The sequence below is a fragment of the Dermacentor variabilis genome, chromosome 7 (assembly GCF_050947875.1).
Source record: "Dermacentor variabilis isolate Ectoservices chromosome 7, ASM5094787v1, whole genome shotgun sequence".
Lineage (NCBI taxonomy): Eukaryota > Metazoa > Arthropoda > Arachnida > Ixodida > Ixodidae > Dermacentor > Dermacentor variabilis.
In genome coordinates this window covers 114,268,535-114,287,413 of record NC_134574.1, presented here as the reverse complement: position 1 = coordinate 114,287,413, position 18,879 = coordinate 114,268,535, and the positions used below count along the sequence as shown (strand labels likewise).

The 18,879-nt window shown below is 45.6% G+C and overlaps 1 protein-coding gene across 1 annotated transcript; it reads left to right on the top strand.

The window, feature by feature from the left end:
• Positions 1–1,871: 1,871 nt before the first annotated feature.
• LOC142587035 (uncharacterized) lies at positions 1,872–18,176 on the top strand. The gene is made up of 8 exons (XM_075697919.1): positions 1,872–2,110; positions 3,927–3,976; positions 7,220–7,301; positions 8,644–8,672; positions 10,428–10,482; positions 11,239–11,282; positions 11,715–11,808; positions 17,894–18,176. The coding sequence occupies exons 1-8, from the start codon at positions 1,906–1,908 to the stop codon at positions 18,013–18,015; spliced, it is 681 nt and encodes a 226-aa protein (XP_075554034.1). The 5' UTR covers positions 1,872–1,905; the 3' UTR covers positions 18,016–18,176.
• The last annotated feature ends 703 nt before the right edge of the window (positions 18,177–18,879 follow it).

Below are 18,879 nucleotides of genomic sequence, written 5' to 3'. Positions count from 1 at the left end.
GAGTTACCTAGGGCATATCTGCTAATTAAGTAATACCTTCCGTTTTTTCTTTTATTTTTATTATCGAAATGAAAATAAAAGAAAGAGACGTAGTCAGCATATAATGGTGACGGCTACTCCTTTTCTCATAGCGGAAAGAACAATAAAAAAATATACGTAGGAAAATGAAAAGAAACCACGTCACGGTTTGTTCAATTGGGTGTTGTTGATTGGCATGTTTAAAATATTTTGATGGGCGCTAATAGTCAGTTACAAAATGAAATCGATTTAGTTTTGGGATAACTTGGTAACTTAGTCATTGCTTGTCATAATTAGTGCGCTTTATCGGTACGCGTCTACGTTTCTCACGTAGGACATATCGCCTGCGGGAATCATCAGCACAAGAAAAAAGAATATATATGACGAAGGCCATGTGTTCAAGTAGACAGACAATGACATGTTCCAGCTCTTAAGAAAACAAAAATAGAGATTGCGGGAAAGATAGGCGGCTGGACATGGTATGTACGCTTCAGCGTTCTGCCTGTTTATTCGGCTTTCCTCTCTGCACTGTTTCACGTTTTTTTTTCTTACAGGTTGTTACATGTATTCGTCTAAATTCCAACTAGCCCAACACACTGCCCTAAATAAGTCAACGAAAAATCATAAGCTTGGCTTTAGCTCGGGTACTCCTATCTAAATACATTTAAAATGATATTTCGTTTTTCTCGGCAACCACTGGACAAAATTTGGCGAGGTTTGTCGCATTTAAAAGAAAAACATAAAATCTACTGACTGTTGGTTTCGAGGTTTTTGTTTAGGTACTCAATTTTCGTAAAAAATTGGCGAAAAATTGAACACTTTCATAAAACAACACTATCAAGTTTACAACTCTGTAACTCAACAACGAAAAACGATAATAGAATTCCGTGAATTACATCTAATAGAACATCTAAAGCGGACAAAATTGATATGTTACACACGAATATAAAAAAAGGTAATATGTAAATACAGCTTTTGCAGAACCCTTGTAACCAACGTAACAAATTCACGTAAGATGTAAAATCACATATCGAATTTCTCCGCTTTGAATGATCTAATGGATGCCGTTTACAGAACCGCCATATCTGTTCTTGATGCAGACCTATGAATTTGCAAACTTCGTGCTTCTATTTTTTTTTCAACCGGTAAAATATTTCAAAACATTTTTAACAAAATTCAAGCCCTAAATCGAAATTCCGCTTCCAACAGTCACTAGAATTTAACTTTCCCTCTGAAATGCGACAAATTTAATTCAAGTCGGCCAAGGGGTTATCTCAGAAAACATTTTTGCGTTTTACATGTATTTTAATAGGCCGCGTAGTAGTTGGGCCCGAGATAACGCTTGCTCTTAAGGACGCCACGCTTCCGATATTGCAGAGACGATATTTCCGAAAAAAAAAAAAACACGGCATCGGGAAGCATGGAAATAGTGGTGACGCTACTTCAGAAGCGTGTGGGCTTGCGCAATCTTGTAGTTCATCGCAGTGACATGCGTACCGCGCGAATGGTTCATTAAAGTAACATGGACCAATGCAGAGCGAAAGAACACTCTCATAGAAATGATTTTCACTGCCACATACACTGTCGTCGAGAAAAACAAGGCGAGAAGGAACCGAAATCGTGAGTAAAACCAGGGCTCTTTCACTCTCTACCTTTGCAGGTTTGTTTTTTTTAAACCTTTGTTAAACCATTCGTGATTTGTGGATGCCATTGCAGACTGTGTGCAAGCTTGTCTAGCACACCGTTTTTCGTTTACCGTTCCTTTTTTTTCTTTAACATTTGAAAGCATGTGCGTTTAAAGCTTCCGTGTGCGCGTGTGCGACGCCGACACCGGAAAACGCAGCGCCATCCAGTACTTAGAAAAGCTTACATGAATCAGAGATAGAAATGTTCGGCACGTGGGTGGCCACCTGGTGGAGCAACAAGGGTCCATGTACGCGCGATCGACCGCCTGTTTATTTAGCTCGCAGCACCCCGTGCGATCAGTGTTTTCGATTCGGCGTGTTTCGAGTCTATCGTCTGTTATTCTGCCGCCGCGCCATGTTTTTCAGGCAGCTCCCAATCACCGTCGTCTGCTTCGCTACATCCTTGGGTACGTCTTCACTGCATGGCTGCTTACTGGTTTCCTTTCTCTTCTTTTTTCTTCTTTTTTTTTCAGCGAACTTTTAAAGGGGAGTTCCAGAATAATTTTCGTTGGGTGGCCGTGGTGACAACCGATGGCGGCATGCGGTCACGTGGTATCCAATGTCAAAAGACATGTTTTAGCAGAGCGTTTACGGTCCGCGTTATCCTAAACCATTTGCACAATGCCGTTCAGCGCATTCCACGTGAAAACTTTCTGTTGGGCAAAAAGAAAGCAATAATGATATTAATAACACAAAAAAGGCAGTGGTGACACCAATAATTACTTCTTTTTTAAATCTTTCCACAGGGGGCGGAGGAGCGGGAGAATGAAAACAATGTTTCTCGACAAAAGAGAAAGGCGCTGCGGCTGTCTTCTTTTTCTGATATTTTAAATCATTTTTGACGGGGCGATGAAAATGACCAAAAATTCTTTCTTCGGCAAAATAAGACAAGGAACATGGCCGAATTTTGTTTACAGCTTGATGTACACACCGTGGTCGCGTATTGGCTTTGGTGTGGCGCCGCTAAGCACGAAATCGCGGGATGGCGGTCGCATTTCTAGGGGGGGGGGGGGGGGGGGGGGGAGTGCAAAACTAGCCGTGTACTTACATTTAGGTGGGCGTTAAAGAACCCCAGGTGATCAAAATTTATCCGGAGTCCCCCACTACTGCATGCCTCAGTATGAGATAGGGGTTTTGGCATGTAAAACCCAATCAATTTCTTTTTCTTTTAGACTCATGCATTCATTAAGCGACAGCCTTTACAAACCCATAGCGAACACTATGGTCACGATAGTTCGTATTCTTCAATCTGTCTATTGCGCTTCTTTCGTTGTGCATATGCTGCTTCTTACAGACTACTACTGTGGCGAAGTCTTGCGCCATAATTTTGATAGTAAATACGATACAAACTTCCCTCACTTTCGGTGAGCCGCCGATTGACTTGGCACTCTTCTTCGCTCAAGAGACGTTTCAACAGACCTCGAGATCATAGCTTTGTGCAAGGTGAATACACTCTCTGGTCCACACAACGCGACGTCAGTCATTAATTGATCAGGCTCGAGAATCGATGAGGCCGGTAATACCAAGATAGGTCACTTACCGTCTCAGAAAACTTCTTTGTCGTAATTAGGGCGTCGGACGTTGTCGTGGCGTTCGCCTACGTAGTTCGTAGTGGAATAAAGTCTAGCAACCCCGAGAGACTTGGAAGCGTTCTGTCTTTTGACGCTTGCTCCTGGCCTGCCTTTTTGCTGCTCCGAAGAGTTCCGATGGTCGCTCCCATTGATACTCCTCCCTCCCCCCCCTCTCCACGCACTTGGGACCGCCACACACGCGACGTCAAGAACTTGGCGGTGTAAATTTTAGTCGATAAACAGGGACCACATTGTATCCTAAAGGAGGTACAGTGAACTTAGAAAGTTTCAAGAACATCTACTGAGGGAAACTGGCTAATGGAAGTTTAAAAAACCTCTGAAATCCGCGCCGTCATGTCGACTTACCGTTGCTGTGGTTGCGGCGTAAAATAATACACAAATGCAACTTTGACCTATATTTGTCTTCTAACAATCAACGTGTTACCGCAAAATTAACAAAAATATTGTTTCGAAAGAGACACTTCATCGGTGTAAACTGATACGGTTTCTCCGTAGTATGCCTTCTATTACCTGGTGCTCGGTTGGCTACTCAAAACAATTTGCCGCCTGTGAGCAGTATCTTATATGCTAAGGAGAGAAGCTTGTTCGTGCTTTCTAACATGGTTCACATCGTTTTCCTCCATGCTTTCAGCGGCTGTGCTGCATTTATGCGCCGCCGGCGTGCCTCCCACATGCGTATCGGTGAGTTGTGACGTTTTCATGGTTCCAGTTATTGAGGCGCTTCTTAACTAGGATACGCAACTTCATTGAGCTTTTTTTTTCTCTTTCTATTGCCACTAAATACTGAACATAACTAATCTCATTGGTCGGGCTTTCTTTAGGGATTGATCAAGGGATCAAGGGATACTCAAGAGCAAAAGAAAAAAAAATGTCGTGCTTGAACACAGTTAAACCAAGTTTGTCGAGCGATAGCACCGTTTTACTTGCTTTTGGAAACGGCACAGACGCTGCTCGGCGCAGCAGCAGCGAGCGAATTGACCTTCATGCTGCGTCTCGCTTCAACGCGAACTATAGCGTCGAAAGCCCAGCACATACGAAGCCACCAGCACTCGACGCACTTTGTCCGCATCGCAGATCGCTTTCAGGATATGGGCGCCCACGCGGCGCGTGCAGCAGCCACCGCCATAGTGGCAGCCTAAGTCCCAGTTTGACCTTGGCTGAGCGTGAAGGTCAGATTTACGGAACCAGACGTTTTCTTGGTTTGTACCTGGAGTAGTAGAGCTATCGTTATAAAATTATGCCGATCCAACGCATACATTGACATCTGTGAAGCGAAAATTTTGTGGAGCGGTTATTTAAATGCTAACCGCGTCATTGGCGTTAAGGGAACAGGGGCGCACACGTGCTATGTCCAATTTTACACACACTGCGATCATCCCAAAAAGCTCATTGGCATGCTAGAAATACAAGTAACGTTGCGTCCTAGCGTTTGAGTACCGTGCTCTTCCGTAAGAAGACCCTACGTTCGACCCCACCATCGGGTAGACGTATTTTTCTATATTTTTTTTAACTACGAGAATAAAGTGCACCAGCCACGGTCAGGAATGGCTGGGAGCGTTCGCAAAAAAAGCTTCGCTTTGCAATTCTTCGAGCTGCGTCAGTGAATAACCTCTCACAAGGGAAGGCATGTCGCACCGCGAGAGGACAGTCGCTCAGACAGGAAAGATGAAAAAAAAAACGGCAGACCGGTGGCGCCGTTGCCGTCGAGTTCCCGCATCAACTCACTGTGACGTCATGGCTTTTGGCGGCGTCTGCTCGAGTCTAGCTATGTTTATCCGTAACGAAGATTTACCGTAGAGGGCTCAGTGGCTATGGCGTTGCGCTGATAAGCACGAGGTCACGGTTCGATTGAATCGAATTGAATTCCGGGGTTTCACGTGCCAAAAACCACGATTTTATTATGAAGCACGCCGTACACTAGGAGACTCCGGATTAATTTCGACCCCCAGGGGAACCTTTGATGTGCCCGCAATGCCCAGAATGCGGGCGATTTATCTTTTCTTGTTTTTTGTTTGCATTCGGCCTTCAAAGAAATGCGACCGCCGTGGCCGCAGTTTGCTGCCGCGAAATCGTGCTTGGCAGCGCAACACTATAGCTGCTAGGCCACCGCGGTGGCTCACGGAATCAATGCCCCGCCGCGGCTGCTGGATTTCGATGGGTGCGAAATGCCAAAGCGTTTGTGCACCGTGCATTGGAGGCACGTTAAAGATAGCCTGGTGGTCAAAATTAAACCTACGACAATGATGCTCTGGGCAAACCAGCCACGGAGACCGTGGGCATGACTCAAACAGCTTACAACAATGATGCTCTGTCTCGAGCGAATATTTTTTTATGGAATCGTTGTTTTCGCGAGGGCTGGGAGGTGGTTACGGACGACCTTAGACCTGGCCGTCCGGTAAACGTTCGAATTGACAAAAATGTTGAAAAAGTGCGGGGAAAGCTGGCTGAAAATCGTTCAGTCCTTCAGGATGATTGCGGAAGACTTGAACATAGGTAAGGATGCTGCTCCGAAGATCGTGGAACAAGATCTACAGAAGAAAAAAAAGCTTGTTCCAGATTTGTGCCCCACAGTCTGACAGCCGAGCAAAAAAAGAAGACCACGTGTCTCCGTGTCAGGAGTCGGCCCGGCTGGCCGAAAATGGCCCAGAATGGTTTAAGAAAATCATAACTGGCGATGAATCGTTCTTCCACGCGTACAATCCTGCCACAAGGAGACAATCAGCACCATGGGTACGGAAGAATTCCCCACGACCAAGAAAACTCCGCATCCAGAAATCACGTGTGAAGGCAATGCTAGTGGGGGTTTTTCGACGGGCAAGGTGTTGTGCATAAAGAATTCATTCCAGAAGGACAAACTCTGAATGATACGATGTAAACATACATTTTAGCTTGCTTGCTGCAGAGAATGCAATGGGTCCGTCAGGAAATTGTTCATTCGGGTGACTGGCTCTTGTTGCACGACAATGCACCGCTCCACCGAACCATTGAAGTACAGACATTTTTGGCAACCAAAAAAGACACGTGACATGTTTCAATCATTCGCCCTATGCACCTGTCCTGGCCCCAGCAGACTATTTCTTCTTTCCAAAAGTCAAAATAATGTTGAGAGTAAAACACTTTGACTCAATTTTGGATATGCAAAGGGCTATGATGAAAAAACTCTACACTGTCGGTAACGACTTCCAGGGACGTATCCAGAAACTATACAGCTGTGTAATTGCTTGTACACAGCAAGGAGGGTCATTTATTGAACATTAGCAACCAATCAAGGTAACTATATTCTCCATTATTTTCTGATAATGCCAGTCTTCAAATGTAGCACATGCACACATTGAATAGTGTACATGCATCTCATGGCAGGTAAAACGGTATCGAAATGCAGTTTAGGTTCGACCGATGTACTACAACGGACAGACGGAGAATTGAAAAAAAACTAAAGAATGTTCATTGCGTCCTACGCAAAATCATCCCGAATTTTTTGGCTGAATTTCCTCATGGTGTTCTTGCCCACAATAGCCGTCGGTCTCGGTGCCGATACTCTTTCCACGTAGTTTTATTCAAGATGAACACGTATATTCCGAGACCTAAAGTTCATATCGGCTCCGGAAAGCAGAATGCACATATAGTTTGTACCCTCCATGAGGCCTCGGAAAAAGGATCCTGACCAGCTGTTGAGAAATACCGGTTTAAAGGAACGAGAGCGCCTGCATGACACGGTAACTGCTGCTCTCTGACGCGACAAAACGAGATGACGGTTGGTTTAGACGCTTGTTCTTGCTAAGGTCGCAAGAACAAAGGTCTATACAAACACTGGGACCATTCTTCATTACGTAAATTACTACATCTTTGCGCCAATCATGTTGCCCGAGCGTGAACCATGTCAAAGTTTGTGTCGCGCGTCTATAACGCATTTCTCGTACGCAGGATTCTGACTGCTCCGGTGGCCAGCGCTGCGTCACACACTACAACATGTCGGTGAACAGCAACTGCGACAGCTACAATTACTGTAAGAGCTCTCTCGCTCGCTTGAGAAACAGAGAGAAAGAAAACGTTTGTTTTAAACTTGTTCGGAGCTCGTATTTTTTCTCCTTTACTTCACTGCTGCTCATTCACGCAATCGACGCGATTGCAAAACGCTTATATTTGGATATGCTTTTATGGTGCCATGCTTATTTCACATTTTCGGAACGACTTTCTTCCTAGTTTCTGTCGTATGCAATATTTTGTGACTTTGAAATGAGTGCCTAAAGATCAAATAGCGGGGAGGTCTTCATTTTGCGAGCAAAGTGTCATTATGACAACGTGTTCCGCCGAGCGGGCCATTCGACTTTTGACAGGCGCGGAAATAAAATATGTAACACTAATGCGTTACACAAGGACCGCCATAACATTAGTTCTTTCGCGTTCCTGATCTAGAATGTCTCTCTCTCTCTCTCTCTCTCTCTCTCTCTCTCTCTCTCTCTCTCTCTGGATTCGCCAGTGCATACAAATCTGTGCCACCATCGTGCCGCGTGTAAACCGGCCCAATGCGCTCCATGACATTAGTGGCCCCGGCTTTAATAAATATAATTTCGAACACAATAGTAGTAGGTTTAGTATGCACGTAGCTTAGAAAGAAGCACACTTACGAAAAAAGGTTCCTCTCACGAAGGGCCTGCCACGGCCGAAACGTAAGCCATTAAACATGTCTTTTTTCGCAAGTGTGCTTCTCCTTTCCAAACTCCGTTTGTGTGCGAGCGTGTGGGCAAATTTTTAATGCCAACAGGCAATGAAGCCAGGGAAAGCATAGGGGCTTATTGTAGTATATATTTTTAACATTTTGTAATTTAAAATTTTTAAATTTTAAAATGTCCGCGAAACAACAAACTCAAGGTGGACCGGCATTTCGCGCTCGCTTCAATGTCGGCGCAGGCCTTTTGCAACGTAGGGACGTCTAGCATCATAGAACCGGAACATTGGCTAAAGCTTCTTCTTTGTGGCAACAGGTGGTGACACGTAGACTGTGGGAGATCTCCTGCTTCTGTGACCCGCCTAGTTTGAATTTCAAAACACCGTGCACGATAACTACGTGCCAGGCTTTCGTCGTTAATTCCAGTGTGCTCGATTTAGTTAGGCTTGTCGTCGTTATTCGCCCATTTATCGCTAGCGTGGCACTTTGCATTACATATGCAGAGTCGGCAAGCCGCAGTCAGACAGCGGTGCATGTTTGGTACGTGAGCTCGCAAGCTGGCCATTGCACGAGATTGTTTCATCTTATGGTTCGGTCATGACAACCTGTTGCAGAAAACAGTGACGAGTTGAATTTATGGTGGTTTCAACACGTGTTTTCTTCTTTACGTTACCTTTAGGTATCGACGTATCCGACACATCCTGCTCCGTGAGTACCTTGGTTGTTGTTGCTTTATAATTGTGGACACAGCGACAACAAACATCTGTTTCAACTTCGTTGAACTCGCTGAACGGACAGAGTAAACAAACACACGCAAGTTAGCAACGGGTGTCATTCCGTCTAGCTACCCTGTGTGAGCAGTGTCCGCGATTAACAAATGTTGAGGGTAGACAGCACAGGCACGGGCGCGAACAAATGCTAACAAATTATGCATATAACTCTAACCTACTTTGATTAAAGAGTAATGGCAACATAACACCTCCTCCCCTACGCCCTCCTCTACCACCTTAGTACCTTCCTTCTTAATACATAATATTGTGTTTTGCAGAAGTCACGCTGGCTATTTTACAGCACATCGGATTAAGAGATGTTATATTGAAAGCACAATTAAAGCGGCACTGAGTCACTATGATAACAAAAGTCGCATAAGTGCCCTATAAACATGTGATAAGTAAAACACTAAATACTGCAACACAAACTCGGGTCATATTAGTACACTAAGTACAATGCACACACACAAAACAACTCGGAGTCGGGTCACAAAACGACCCACTGTATCGTCCACCACATTTTACGCGTGGGGAAGGCTATATATACTATTGTCCAGAAGGGCATTTTTCGCATGCAAGCGCCATGACATTGGAAAGTCTTCTGCCTTTGTTTTCCCTGCATATCGTTATCCCGATACGGACGCAAATTAACCGGCGTGTGTGCAGTTCGCTAGTTTTCGACTGCTGTTTGCACAATCCAACTTAAGTTGCCTGTTATTGCGCAACTTCGTTGACCCAGTATTTTGCGATATTGTTGACTCAAGGGACGACAAGCAAAGTGCCTAGAGCGCCCGTGCACATGTGCATGGCGTTGCCTCATGCTTCTACCTTGGATCCATATTTCAACCGTTTCATTGCCTCGTCTCCAATTTTTATTATTACTGTGAATTGTGGAAACACACAAGCACAACACTTAAAAAGAAACAGCAGCAGACTGGCAGTCGTCCCCTGAAAGTGGCACGAACGGCCCTCCGCGTGAACAGGATAGAAATAAAAGCGGAAACAGAAGCAACACACCACAACACACTTTGAGTATATGTGTGCTATACACGATAGCCGAACCCCGCATGTGAGAAGAATTTTAAGTGTGCTTTGTGGACCCCGTGTTTAGACGCTCTAAACAACGATCTTTCGGGAATGACAGACCACTGAGCGTACGGTTCAAGAAGGGCGAAGCTACTGGGGCTCCCTCAGCACCACAGAGCGACGAATCGACCGTACAAAGTGTGTGAACGCCTATGATGGGAGCGCCTTTTCTGCTACCTGTTTTCTTTTTATCTTGTTGCTTGTTTCTTTTCTCCTCTCGCTCTTTGTCGCATTTACAACCCTATATCTCCAACGCCAGTACGGGGTAGCAAACCGGTAACTTAATTCCTTTGGTTAAACTCCCCGCCTTTCCTCACTCTCTCTCTCTCTCTCTCTCTCTCTCGACATTTCGAAAGCCCATGGCCGAATGTTGTTCTGAAGTTACCTCGCCGAATTTTAAACGCTTAATCTACATTCCTTTTCATATTTCTCTGCAGAGTCCCTCTAAGCCGATTAGGGAAGAAAGGTCATGCGCACGTCTTCGTCCATTGTTTGGGACCTTGCGCATGAGAAAGAAACACATTCGAATCTTGCCTAGATAAGTACGCCTCTTGCGGGAACCTGACGGTAACGTTTCCTTTATTATTTGTTCCCTGACTATACTTAGTGTTCTGATGGCTACACCTGCCGCCTGAAGGATTGCCCGAGTTCTCCTTACGAATGTGAGTCGCCGAGACATTCTATAGTATATGCATCTGTCTTTTTGCTATGCTGGTTGTCACAACGAGTTCATTGTCGGAAAAGCTGTTTCTCCTATATCAATGGATCCTGCGTCCAGTGTGAGTCACCATTGTCAATCACTCGCTCTGTCAAGTGCTTGAAGACTTTGATTGCTCTTGTGGAGTTTGTGCAATAGTAACCAACACTTTCGTGTACATCCAAATAAATCGAATTGAGAAAAAAAAATGCTTGAGTTTGAAAGACTTAACAAATCGCTTCCTGCAACGGTAAGCTCTTATTCTGCGCTGTGTACAATGGATCCTTGGTCCTTTTATATACGTTGAAATAGCCTTACGTGTACTGACTGCTAATTTCGATGTACGCTGCGAACCTGCGCTGAGACTCAACGTTCATGTGTTAAAATCATATCGCCCTCTGGCGATACATAGATTATGTAGCAGGCAAATTTTTTCTGATGTGATTTATGCAATCTTCCATAGTTCTATTTTTTTTTTGCCCTATTGTTCTGTCGTTCTTGATTCCTCCCATTTCTTAGTAACTGCAATATATATTGCTTTGTGTGGGGGATAATCTGCACTCCTATGGCGTATTTTTCTTGGACTCGCATCCCTTACTAAACACGAGTAGTCAACAGACGGCCTAACTCTGAATTAGCAACGCCAAAACGCTCTAAACATCGTCTGAAGTAAAGCCGATGCGGGGGCCTAACCGTGCCGTGTACGCTTCCTATTCTGCAGGTCTATTTCTGGAAGACACAAAGAGCAGATGTGGTGCGGAAAATGTGAGTGATTCATGTTTATATTTTTTTTTTATAGAGAAGGCACTTCCGTGTCATCCTGTAAACGAGAGCTCAATTTCATTGTTCCAACCATGTGCATTAACCAGCGGTCTCTAAAGATAAACCAAACGGAAAGTGGGGTAAATCTGCCATTCTAGATGCCCTCCTTCCATCCACCCAATCTGCCTTGTTGCCTAAGTTGAAGCACTCTCGCCTGCTAGCTTTATTTATTTATTTATTTATTTATTTATTTATTTATTTATTTATTCCTGTATGTGCCATCGTTTATTTCTATGGCTTCAGACCCTAGGTGATCGGATGTCGCTGTCTTTCTTCTTTTGTTGTCGCTGTTGTTGCTGTAAACAACTTTCTGGTTTTGGAGAACCAGGCGTCGAGGCCTTACATTTGCTTCGCAAATTAAACTGTCAATTGCAGGCTCCCGTATGCCAAGACGATGAGACCTGCGCGTACGCCTTCAACACAGTCTTCTGCTACAAGTGCCCCTGCTATGGACAGTTCAACGTCACCTGTGAGTCTATGTGTTTCCGGCTCGACATGAACAGCCGTGAACAGGGCAGCAGGCGTCGCGTGTACATTGCGTCATTCACAGGATGTCCGCGATATTAGAGAGCTTTAGATTAGGGGGACGCAAGCGTTGCGGCCCGCTAGGGCTTGTGGGCGGCCACGGTACTGCGCATGCGCAGACCGGTTCCGCGCATGCTCGGCACTGTGGCCCCAAGCGCTAGCGGGCCCCAACGCTTGCGTCTCCATTATCTAAAATTCTCTATTGCTGGAGGCAGTGCCGAGATACGGCGCAAGCACATGACCCCCTCCCGCATTTTCGGTTGCTCGGATTGCTGTACAGTCATCAGTTTTCAATTAGGGAGTTACGCAACTAGAAGACGTTCGCTCAGCGTACGATGCGGGTAAACAAATCAACGGCGAGTTTCTGTCCGGCACGGGCCGAAGTGACGCTGTTGCTGTTCCAGTGGTGCGCAAAAGCCTTCACGTGTATATGCCACTAAGGCCGCCTAATTATGCACGGTGGTTTAGCTAAATTTAGCCATAGTTCAAAAATCTGCCGATGCGCTCGAAGTCGATGCAACCAAATTCATGTTGCTTGCTTTTTATGCAGTCTGTCACACGATGTTTTGTATTTTGCTTAATTAGATAATTAGTCAAGATTAATTAACCAACTTCTGAAGCAACGAAGTTTTGGGCGGAAATTTTCAATTATAAAGCTATGGATCGCTGTGCAAAACGTCCGATTCGACAGTTTCTAACTTTCTGTCTATTAAGTATTGTTTTTCAGCTTGCTGCGGATGCCCGCGAAATACAAAAAAAAAAGTACCACGTGACATACCCGCTTGCGCAGCGTGATTGCAGCGCTCCCTAACTGTGTGCATACAAACGAACATGGCATCTAGCAGGGCGTGCTGTCGCGTCAAAGGCGACAGGGCAGTGACCAAGGCGTTGGCTGTGCGATTTACGCCAGCGATGTGCTTCCCTCGCGGCGGTTCCCGATAGCGACGAGCAGAGGAAGCGGCAGCGCAACCGGCTAAATGCTATGCAAGGTATATGTAAACTGGTAGCGAAGCTTCCATAGGAGCCCACATGTCAAGAAAACGGCGGCTCGCTGCAACCGTCGCCATCTGCGTATCGCGGGGACAACTAACAGCAAGCAAAAATGTTTAAGAAGTGACGTCACAACGGGAAATGGCAGTGACGCCATGTTCTTATGCTACTTGACGCGAATGTTTCAATTTCTTTAGCGTCCAGCATTTCGACCGCTACGTCAGCAGTCATTTTCCTCTTGATGCTGAGGCGAGCTTGCGACTCGCCTCAGCTTAAACGTCAGCGTGTCCTTTAACTACATATAGGAGTGGCGTATGCCTTAAGGTGAACATAATTAGTCTGTTGTTGACGGCAATTGACCCAGCAGCTTCCTTAGGAAAGTGAGCGAATGGGAGGGAAATAAATGACACTGCCAAAGAGGTTTCAAAAGCAACTTCACTTTTGTTCGTTCAGAGTAATGCGACCAATACAACTGACCAAACAAAACATATTCCAATGCATGAGAAGTACTGTGGCCAGCAGACAGTCGTAATGTATAGCAACATATGCGGATTCTTTTTACAGAATCATTAGTAATTCCTTGCGACACAATCTATACATATGCAACAGTTATCAGACAACATTGCCCCACATTATCATTTAGAAAACATTCGACTTACTACTTTTGCTGCCCGTCGGACACTCAGAGCCTGTGTTACCGGGAGTAAACGAACGTAGTGCGACGTTTCTTCGTGGAGCGTTCCGCATTTATCGTCACGACGAGACAAGCGCGTCGGATACGCAGCGTAAACTTGCACGATAACAAAAAAACCTGCACTCGCACGTTTCGCCAACGAATGCCGTGTGCTAGGTCACGCAAAACGAAGTGGAGCGCACACCACACTTTGAACAAACACGCAAGGCAATAAAAAACTCTGATGAAACCACCGCGTTCAAACGAGCAACGTCATTCCGCACGACGTAGTAGCTGGTTCGCACAGCCTTGCCAAGTCTGGCACCAGAATCGCTGGTTGGTAGAGGTCACCAAGCACGAACTAATAAATTGAGAAATAGATAAAACGTACATTTCTTGTTTTAGTACAGGAAAAATACTTGGAATGGAATATTTACTCGTGTGGCAGTATCCTGATTAAAAATGTTCGAACAAATTTTTTTTTCACATAGGTTTTCTAGTTTCGGTGCTTGTCCCCCCGCCCCCCTCACCTATTCACGCTTCAATCGTGCACCACTAACTGATATCTTTGGTGATAGGTTTTGGCGCGCTTTTCGTTCCAAACTTCGCAACCTATCTAGATGGACCTTGTGCTACGTTTGTGCGCGGAACGCTTGGGAGCGGTACAATCACGACGCGCAAGCGGGCATGTCACGCGGCGTTTTTTTTTTTTTTTTCGCGGGCATCCGCAATTAGCTGAAAAATACTAATACTTAAAGGCAGAAAGACACAGACTGTTTATTCGGACGTTTTACAAACCGCTCTGCAACTTCCTAATTTGATTTTTCCCTAACTTGGTTGCTTCAGAGGTTGGTTAATCAATCTTGACTAATCATCTAATAAGTAAAATACACAATATAGCGTGACACACTACATCCAAAAATGAGCATCATTCACCTGGTCGTGTCGTCTTAGAGTGCATTGATATATTTTTAAACTCTGGCTAAAGTTAGCTGAAACGCCCTGCATACACTTCTACCTACATATTTCATCCAATATTTTCTCTTTTTTTCTTTCGACCCCGGTCTGTTTAAAGCAGTCAACTTAAAGGGGCGTCTCCCGCGAACAGTTATTATAAAAAATAATCCCCGTTCTATTACTGTGTTATTAAGTGTTTCGTAGCAGTGTCCAATTTCGTACATCATCTACATAGACAGCTGCTCCTAGCTGTAACTGCGCCTTACACGCTCTGCTGCCCGTAACTCTGCAGCCACTTCATACACCAGCGGTGCGATATCGCATGAATAATGTAGGCTGTTCCATCAATAGGAACGCCAAGTACGCGTGACTCCTTCGACCGCTGCAGTACTTACTAAAATCATTATAGAGATAATGTCGTTTCTGTTTACCTTCTGTTGACTTTCTACTGGAACATACGGATGCACCTCCCGCCTGGGTTACCACGACGTGAACAGACCATGCTGTAACGTCTGTGGCTAGGCGTTGACTTTACGAACTCGTATGATTTCCTCATTGGAATGGCCAACAGCCCCACGTGCGACACATGCAACAGCGAAGAGACGCTCACACACATTATATGTGCCTGCCCGTGATATAGTGCGCTGAGACAAGTGATGTGCATAGTACTGGATCAGATGGACAATCGTCCACTATCAGAACTGAAAGCTTTAGGTCAGTGCTCTGAAAGAGCATCCGCGTTGAAGGCGTTACTCGCGTTATTAAGGTTCCTGCGGTCTACGGGGCTTAATGATAGACTTTAAGAACGCCGCCCACTACCGCTCTATAGTGTACCCGCTTTGTTAGTGCTCGTCTCGCTTTCTCTCTATCCCCCTTCCACTCTCTTTCTCTTTTTATCCCCCTTAACCCTTCCCCCCGTGCAGGGTAGCCAACCGGAACTACCTCTGGTTTACCTCCCTGCCTTCCTCTGTAGCCTCTCTCTCTCTCTGCTGCCTTCAATAGAGTGAAAGTTGAGATGGTATTGAATATCGTGCATTATTTCTGTAAGCATTTCGTGTGGTAAAGCTTTATTGAATTCTGGCGCATTCGAATTTCGCACAGCCTGTACGCGTCGCTTACAACATGTGCGATGCCTAGTAGAAAGTGTTGAATTGGCTGTAACGGCACCGTAGTGCCCTCTGTAATTGTCAGGTTGAAACCATAGGCTACAAGCGAAACACACAGTGCCCACGCGCCTGTCTTCGTTGTAGCAGCGACAGACGGCGCCACAGTACTGTTCCGACAAATTCTATGCCTTCGGCTAGGCACCGCCGTAGGCGATGCGTTACTCATGCCAATCGTGTGGGCTGTAACTATACTTCCAAGTCGATTGCCAAAAAGAAAGCAATAATATTGAAATAATGTGTTGTGTACTTTGCCTGACTTATGTGATGTTTTATTTCTTCGCCGTTTCACCTTTCGGCCTTGTTTCTTTGTTTGCTTATTTTTGACAATTGTTCTTCGCTGAAGCTTACTTTTAATATTTCGGATAGACGGCCCTTTGGCGGGGCCGTCTTTGGTGGGACGTTCACATTCCCGGAGTGCCACGCTAGCATATCACTGGCAGCAGTCGTGGAAGCAAACGACTGCAGCGTTTTGCACTTGTACGGACATTTCTCCCTTGTCCCGAATGTGCGTACTCGAAGACAAACGTATTGCATGTCCAATTATACGAACAACAATGATTCATTGGGGGATTCCGAATCGTGAAGTATTAAGCTAATGCGTATGTGGTTTCTGCACGCTCGGTTTTCTGTCCTAGCGGTTCCGTTGTGAGCTGCCTTCTTTACGAACTCTCAGCCCATTTCCACTTGAACCTCGTTCGGCGCGCCTTGTTAGTTGTTGTCGCTTACTTAAGGATGACATCCCGCGAGAACTAGCCAATTTCTACCCATTCGGGATTGTTGAAAACAACGCAACAGGCAAATGAGGAAAGGTAAAGGCAGGCTGGAAGAAAAAAGAGAATGACAAAGCCCTCTCGTACCAGGAAATTGGGGTAAGCGACGATTGTCTTACGAGCAACTGACATTCGTCACGCTTAAGCAAGACGCTGGTAACAGTGCCGGATTGCTTCGGCCTCCCGCTCCCTTAGCTCGGGATTTTTTCTCGCTGCTGTCGGATTGCCTGAGCTCGGGCTGCTCTAATGACTGGATCGGCATACCGATGGCGAGCCGTTTCGTAGGCTAGTTCTCACCGCTGCTCGTCGAACGCTGCCCGTTCCTCGGGGGAACGCACATCGCTTGGCCGTCCCATCTGTTTTCCGAGACTGAACTGAACGGAAACGAAGCCGGCGCAGCGCGCACGACATCCTTTCCTGCTCGTTCCCTCCCCGGCGGAAGCGAAACGGCTCTGATTGGTTGCGCGTGTGTCGTTAGCGCGCGCCTATGCAGCTGGAATCCTTTCTAATTCGGCGCTGACGCAGTTTTCAACTCATCAAACCGCCCTTTCCCGCAGCTTCTCTGCTCTGGGAGCAACTGGGTTTTTGCGTGACCACGACAACGCCCCTTGTGAGCCAATACAAGCTTCGCTTGAAAAATAGCGGTGGTACAGAACATCTTTTAACATGGGCTTAAACTGCTGCACAGAATATGCTTGGTCAGAACGCGCCTCGTTCAAGCTTATGTGCTTTACTTGTTCATGCGTTTCTGAACCTTTCCAGTTCGTCGGAACTGTCAGTTGTCAATAGCATCAGCATTTATTTCCTCCAGATATTTACTTATATTTCACCCACATCAGAGAGCTACGCCGAAACTCTTCGGCTGCACTTAGTCACTAGTGAGCGTAGTCATTCAGCTTAAGTGGCAATAAAAGTGATGATAATTGAAATGAAAGTTTCGTACGTACAAAACGTAGCCGCGCCACAGTGAATCACTGCTGTGCTGCAGCTATTGTCGTTCACTGTCTCTTTCGATGCGAAAATAAATGTCTGGCAAACCACATTTCGCCGAAATAACTGTTATATAAAAATCTTAAGACTGTCTTTTGATGTGACTCCACGGATACGTACAGTACTCCGCAAAAGTTTACGGGCGGCGAGATCTGAGAAGACGTCGAACTTCCAAGCAGTACATGTCGCCCTGAATAGCAAAACCATACAACTATAAGTCTGTAACTTGTTTGCACGTGCTAGTGTACTGGCCAGAAAACCGCATACGAGACTGCTCTTCGAAGCTGCGGAGATAGTAAGCTTTTCTTTTTCTCGGATGTTACCGCAGTCCGTAACATTTCGCGGTTGACTGCACAGTAAGAAATTATACAGAAGCAGAATACGAACAGTGACCCTTTCTCCAAGTGCTATAGCGTGTCTAAGCTCCTAGTGAGGAAATATATTTTCTCAAATGTGATCCTATGTCTTCAATACCGTGCGCAGGTCTGAAGCACAGCGACCGGTATCCTGCCTGCGGACCTAACAGCATCGCCACGTTATACGGCATTGAATACTGCTGCAACGGCTGTAGGTCGGCGAGCTTTGCGCTTGTCGCACAGAACTGAGCACACAAGTGTCACATCGGACGTCCAGCCTTTGTGCTGAACGCCAACGACAAGGCTGGGCCCGATGCTTAACCATGTGAACGGATGGGCGTCACTTCGTGCGATCAAAATAAAGCCGCGAGGTACTCGAAGTTCGCTTATTTGTTTGTTTTTATTTTAGTTTTGTTCGTAATGAACAGGTCAGAACAAAGGCGGGATGCGTGCGTCAGTCCCTTTGACGGCCCATGGTTAGTCGCTCATCTGCTACTAGCCTTATAATTCTGCAGTTCGATGTGTCCAACACTAATGGCATTTTCTCATATTAAATGTTTTGGTCTTTATTGCTATTGTCGTGACAAGAGCTGAAACACCTGCATCGGGTGCTCAGTTTGACCGTGTATAGGTGTGGGCAAACATCTGACTCCTATGACTTTCTTTCTTTTTTTTTTGGGGGGGGGGGGAATCTAATTTTTGAGACTTCTACCCCAAGTCATGTGGCACATATGCGTGTCACGCCGGCAGCGTGAATTCTCGAGAAAAAATATATGAACGCATTTCTTCGGGTAAAGGATTCAAATGCCCATGTGCTACGACTTCCATGCGCTTTAGAGAACGCAGAGTAGCAAACTCAATCTACAATCATTAGGGTTTGAGACCTCGCATGTAGTTGTTCCATGTTACTGCGAAATATAACACACACTAGGACAAAGAGGAAAATACTCTTGTCTTCCTCCTTGCCTATCTGTTCCCGTGAGCGTTGTAATTCGAAGTGGTCACTCAAAGTGTCCATAGATATTTAGCTCTAGGGCGCGAAAAACTACTTGATCAGCGGTACGATCAATCAATCAAACTATCAATTAGGGAAACGGAAAGCATTGAGAAATG

What these genes read in the sequence shown, in the direction of transcription:
- LOC142587035 (XM_075697919.1), top strand. Translation starts at nt 1,906, where the DNA reads ATGTTCGGCACGTGGGTGGCCACCTGGTGGAGCAACAAGGGTCCATGT. An exon ending in CTGCGACAGCTACAATTACT is followed by an intron (nt 7,302 to 8,643) that starts GTAAGAGCTCTC and finishes CGTTACCTTTAG; the next exon opens with GTATCGACGTATCCGACACA. An exon ending in CCCGAGTTCTCCTTACGAAT is followed by an intron (nt 10,483 to 11,238) that starts GTGAGTCGCCGA and finishes CCTATTCTGCAG; the next exon opens with GTCTATTTCTGGAAGACACA.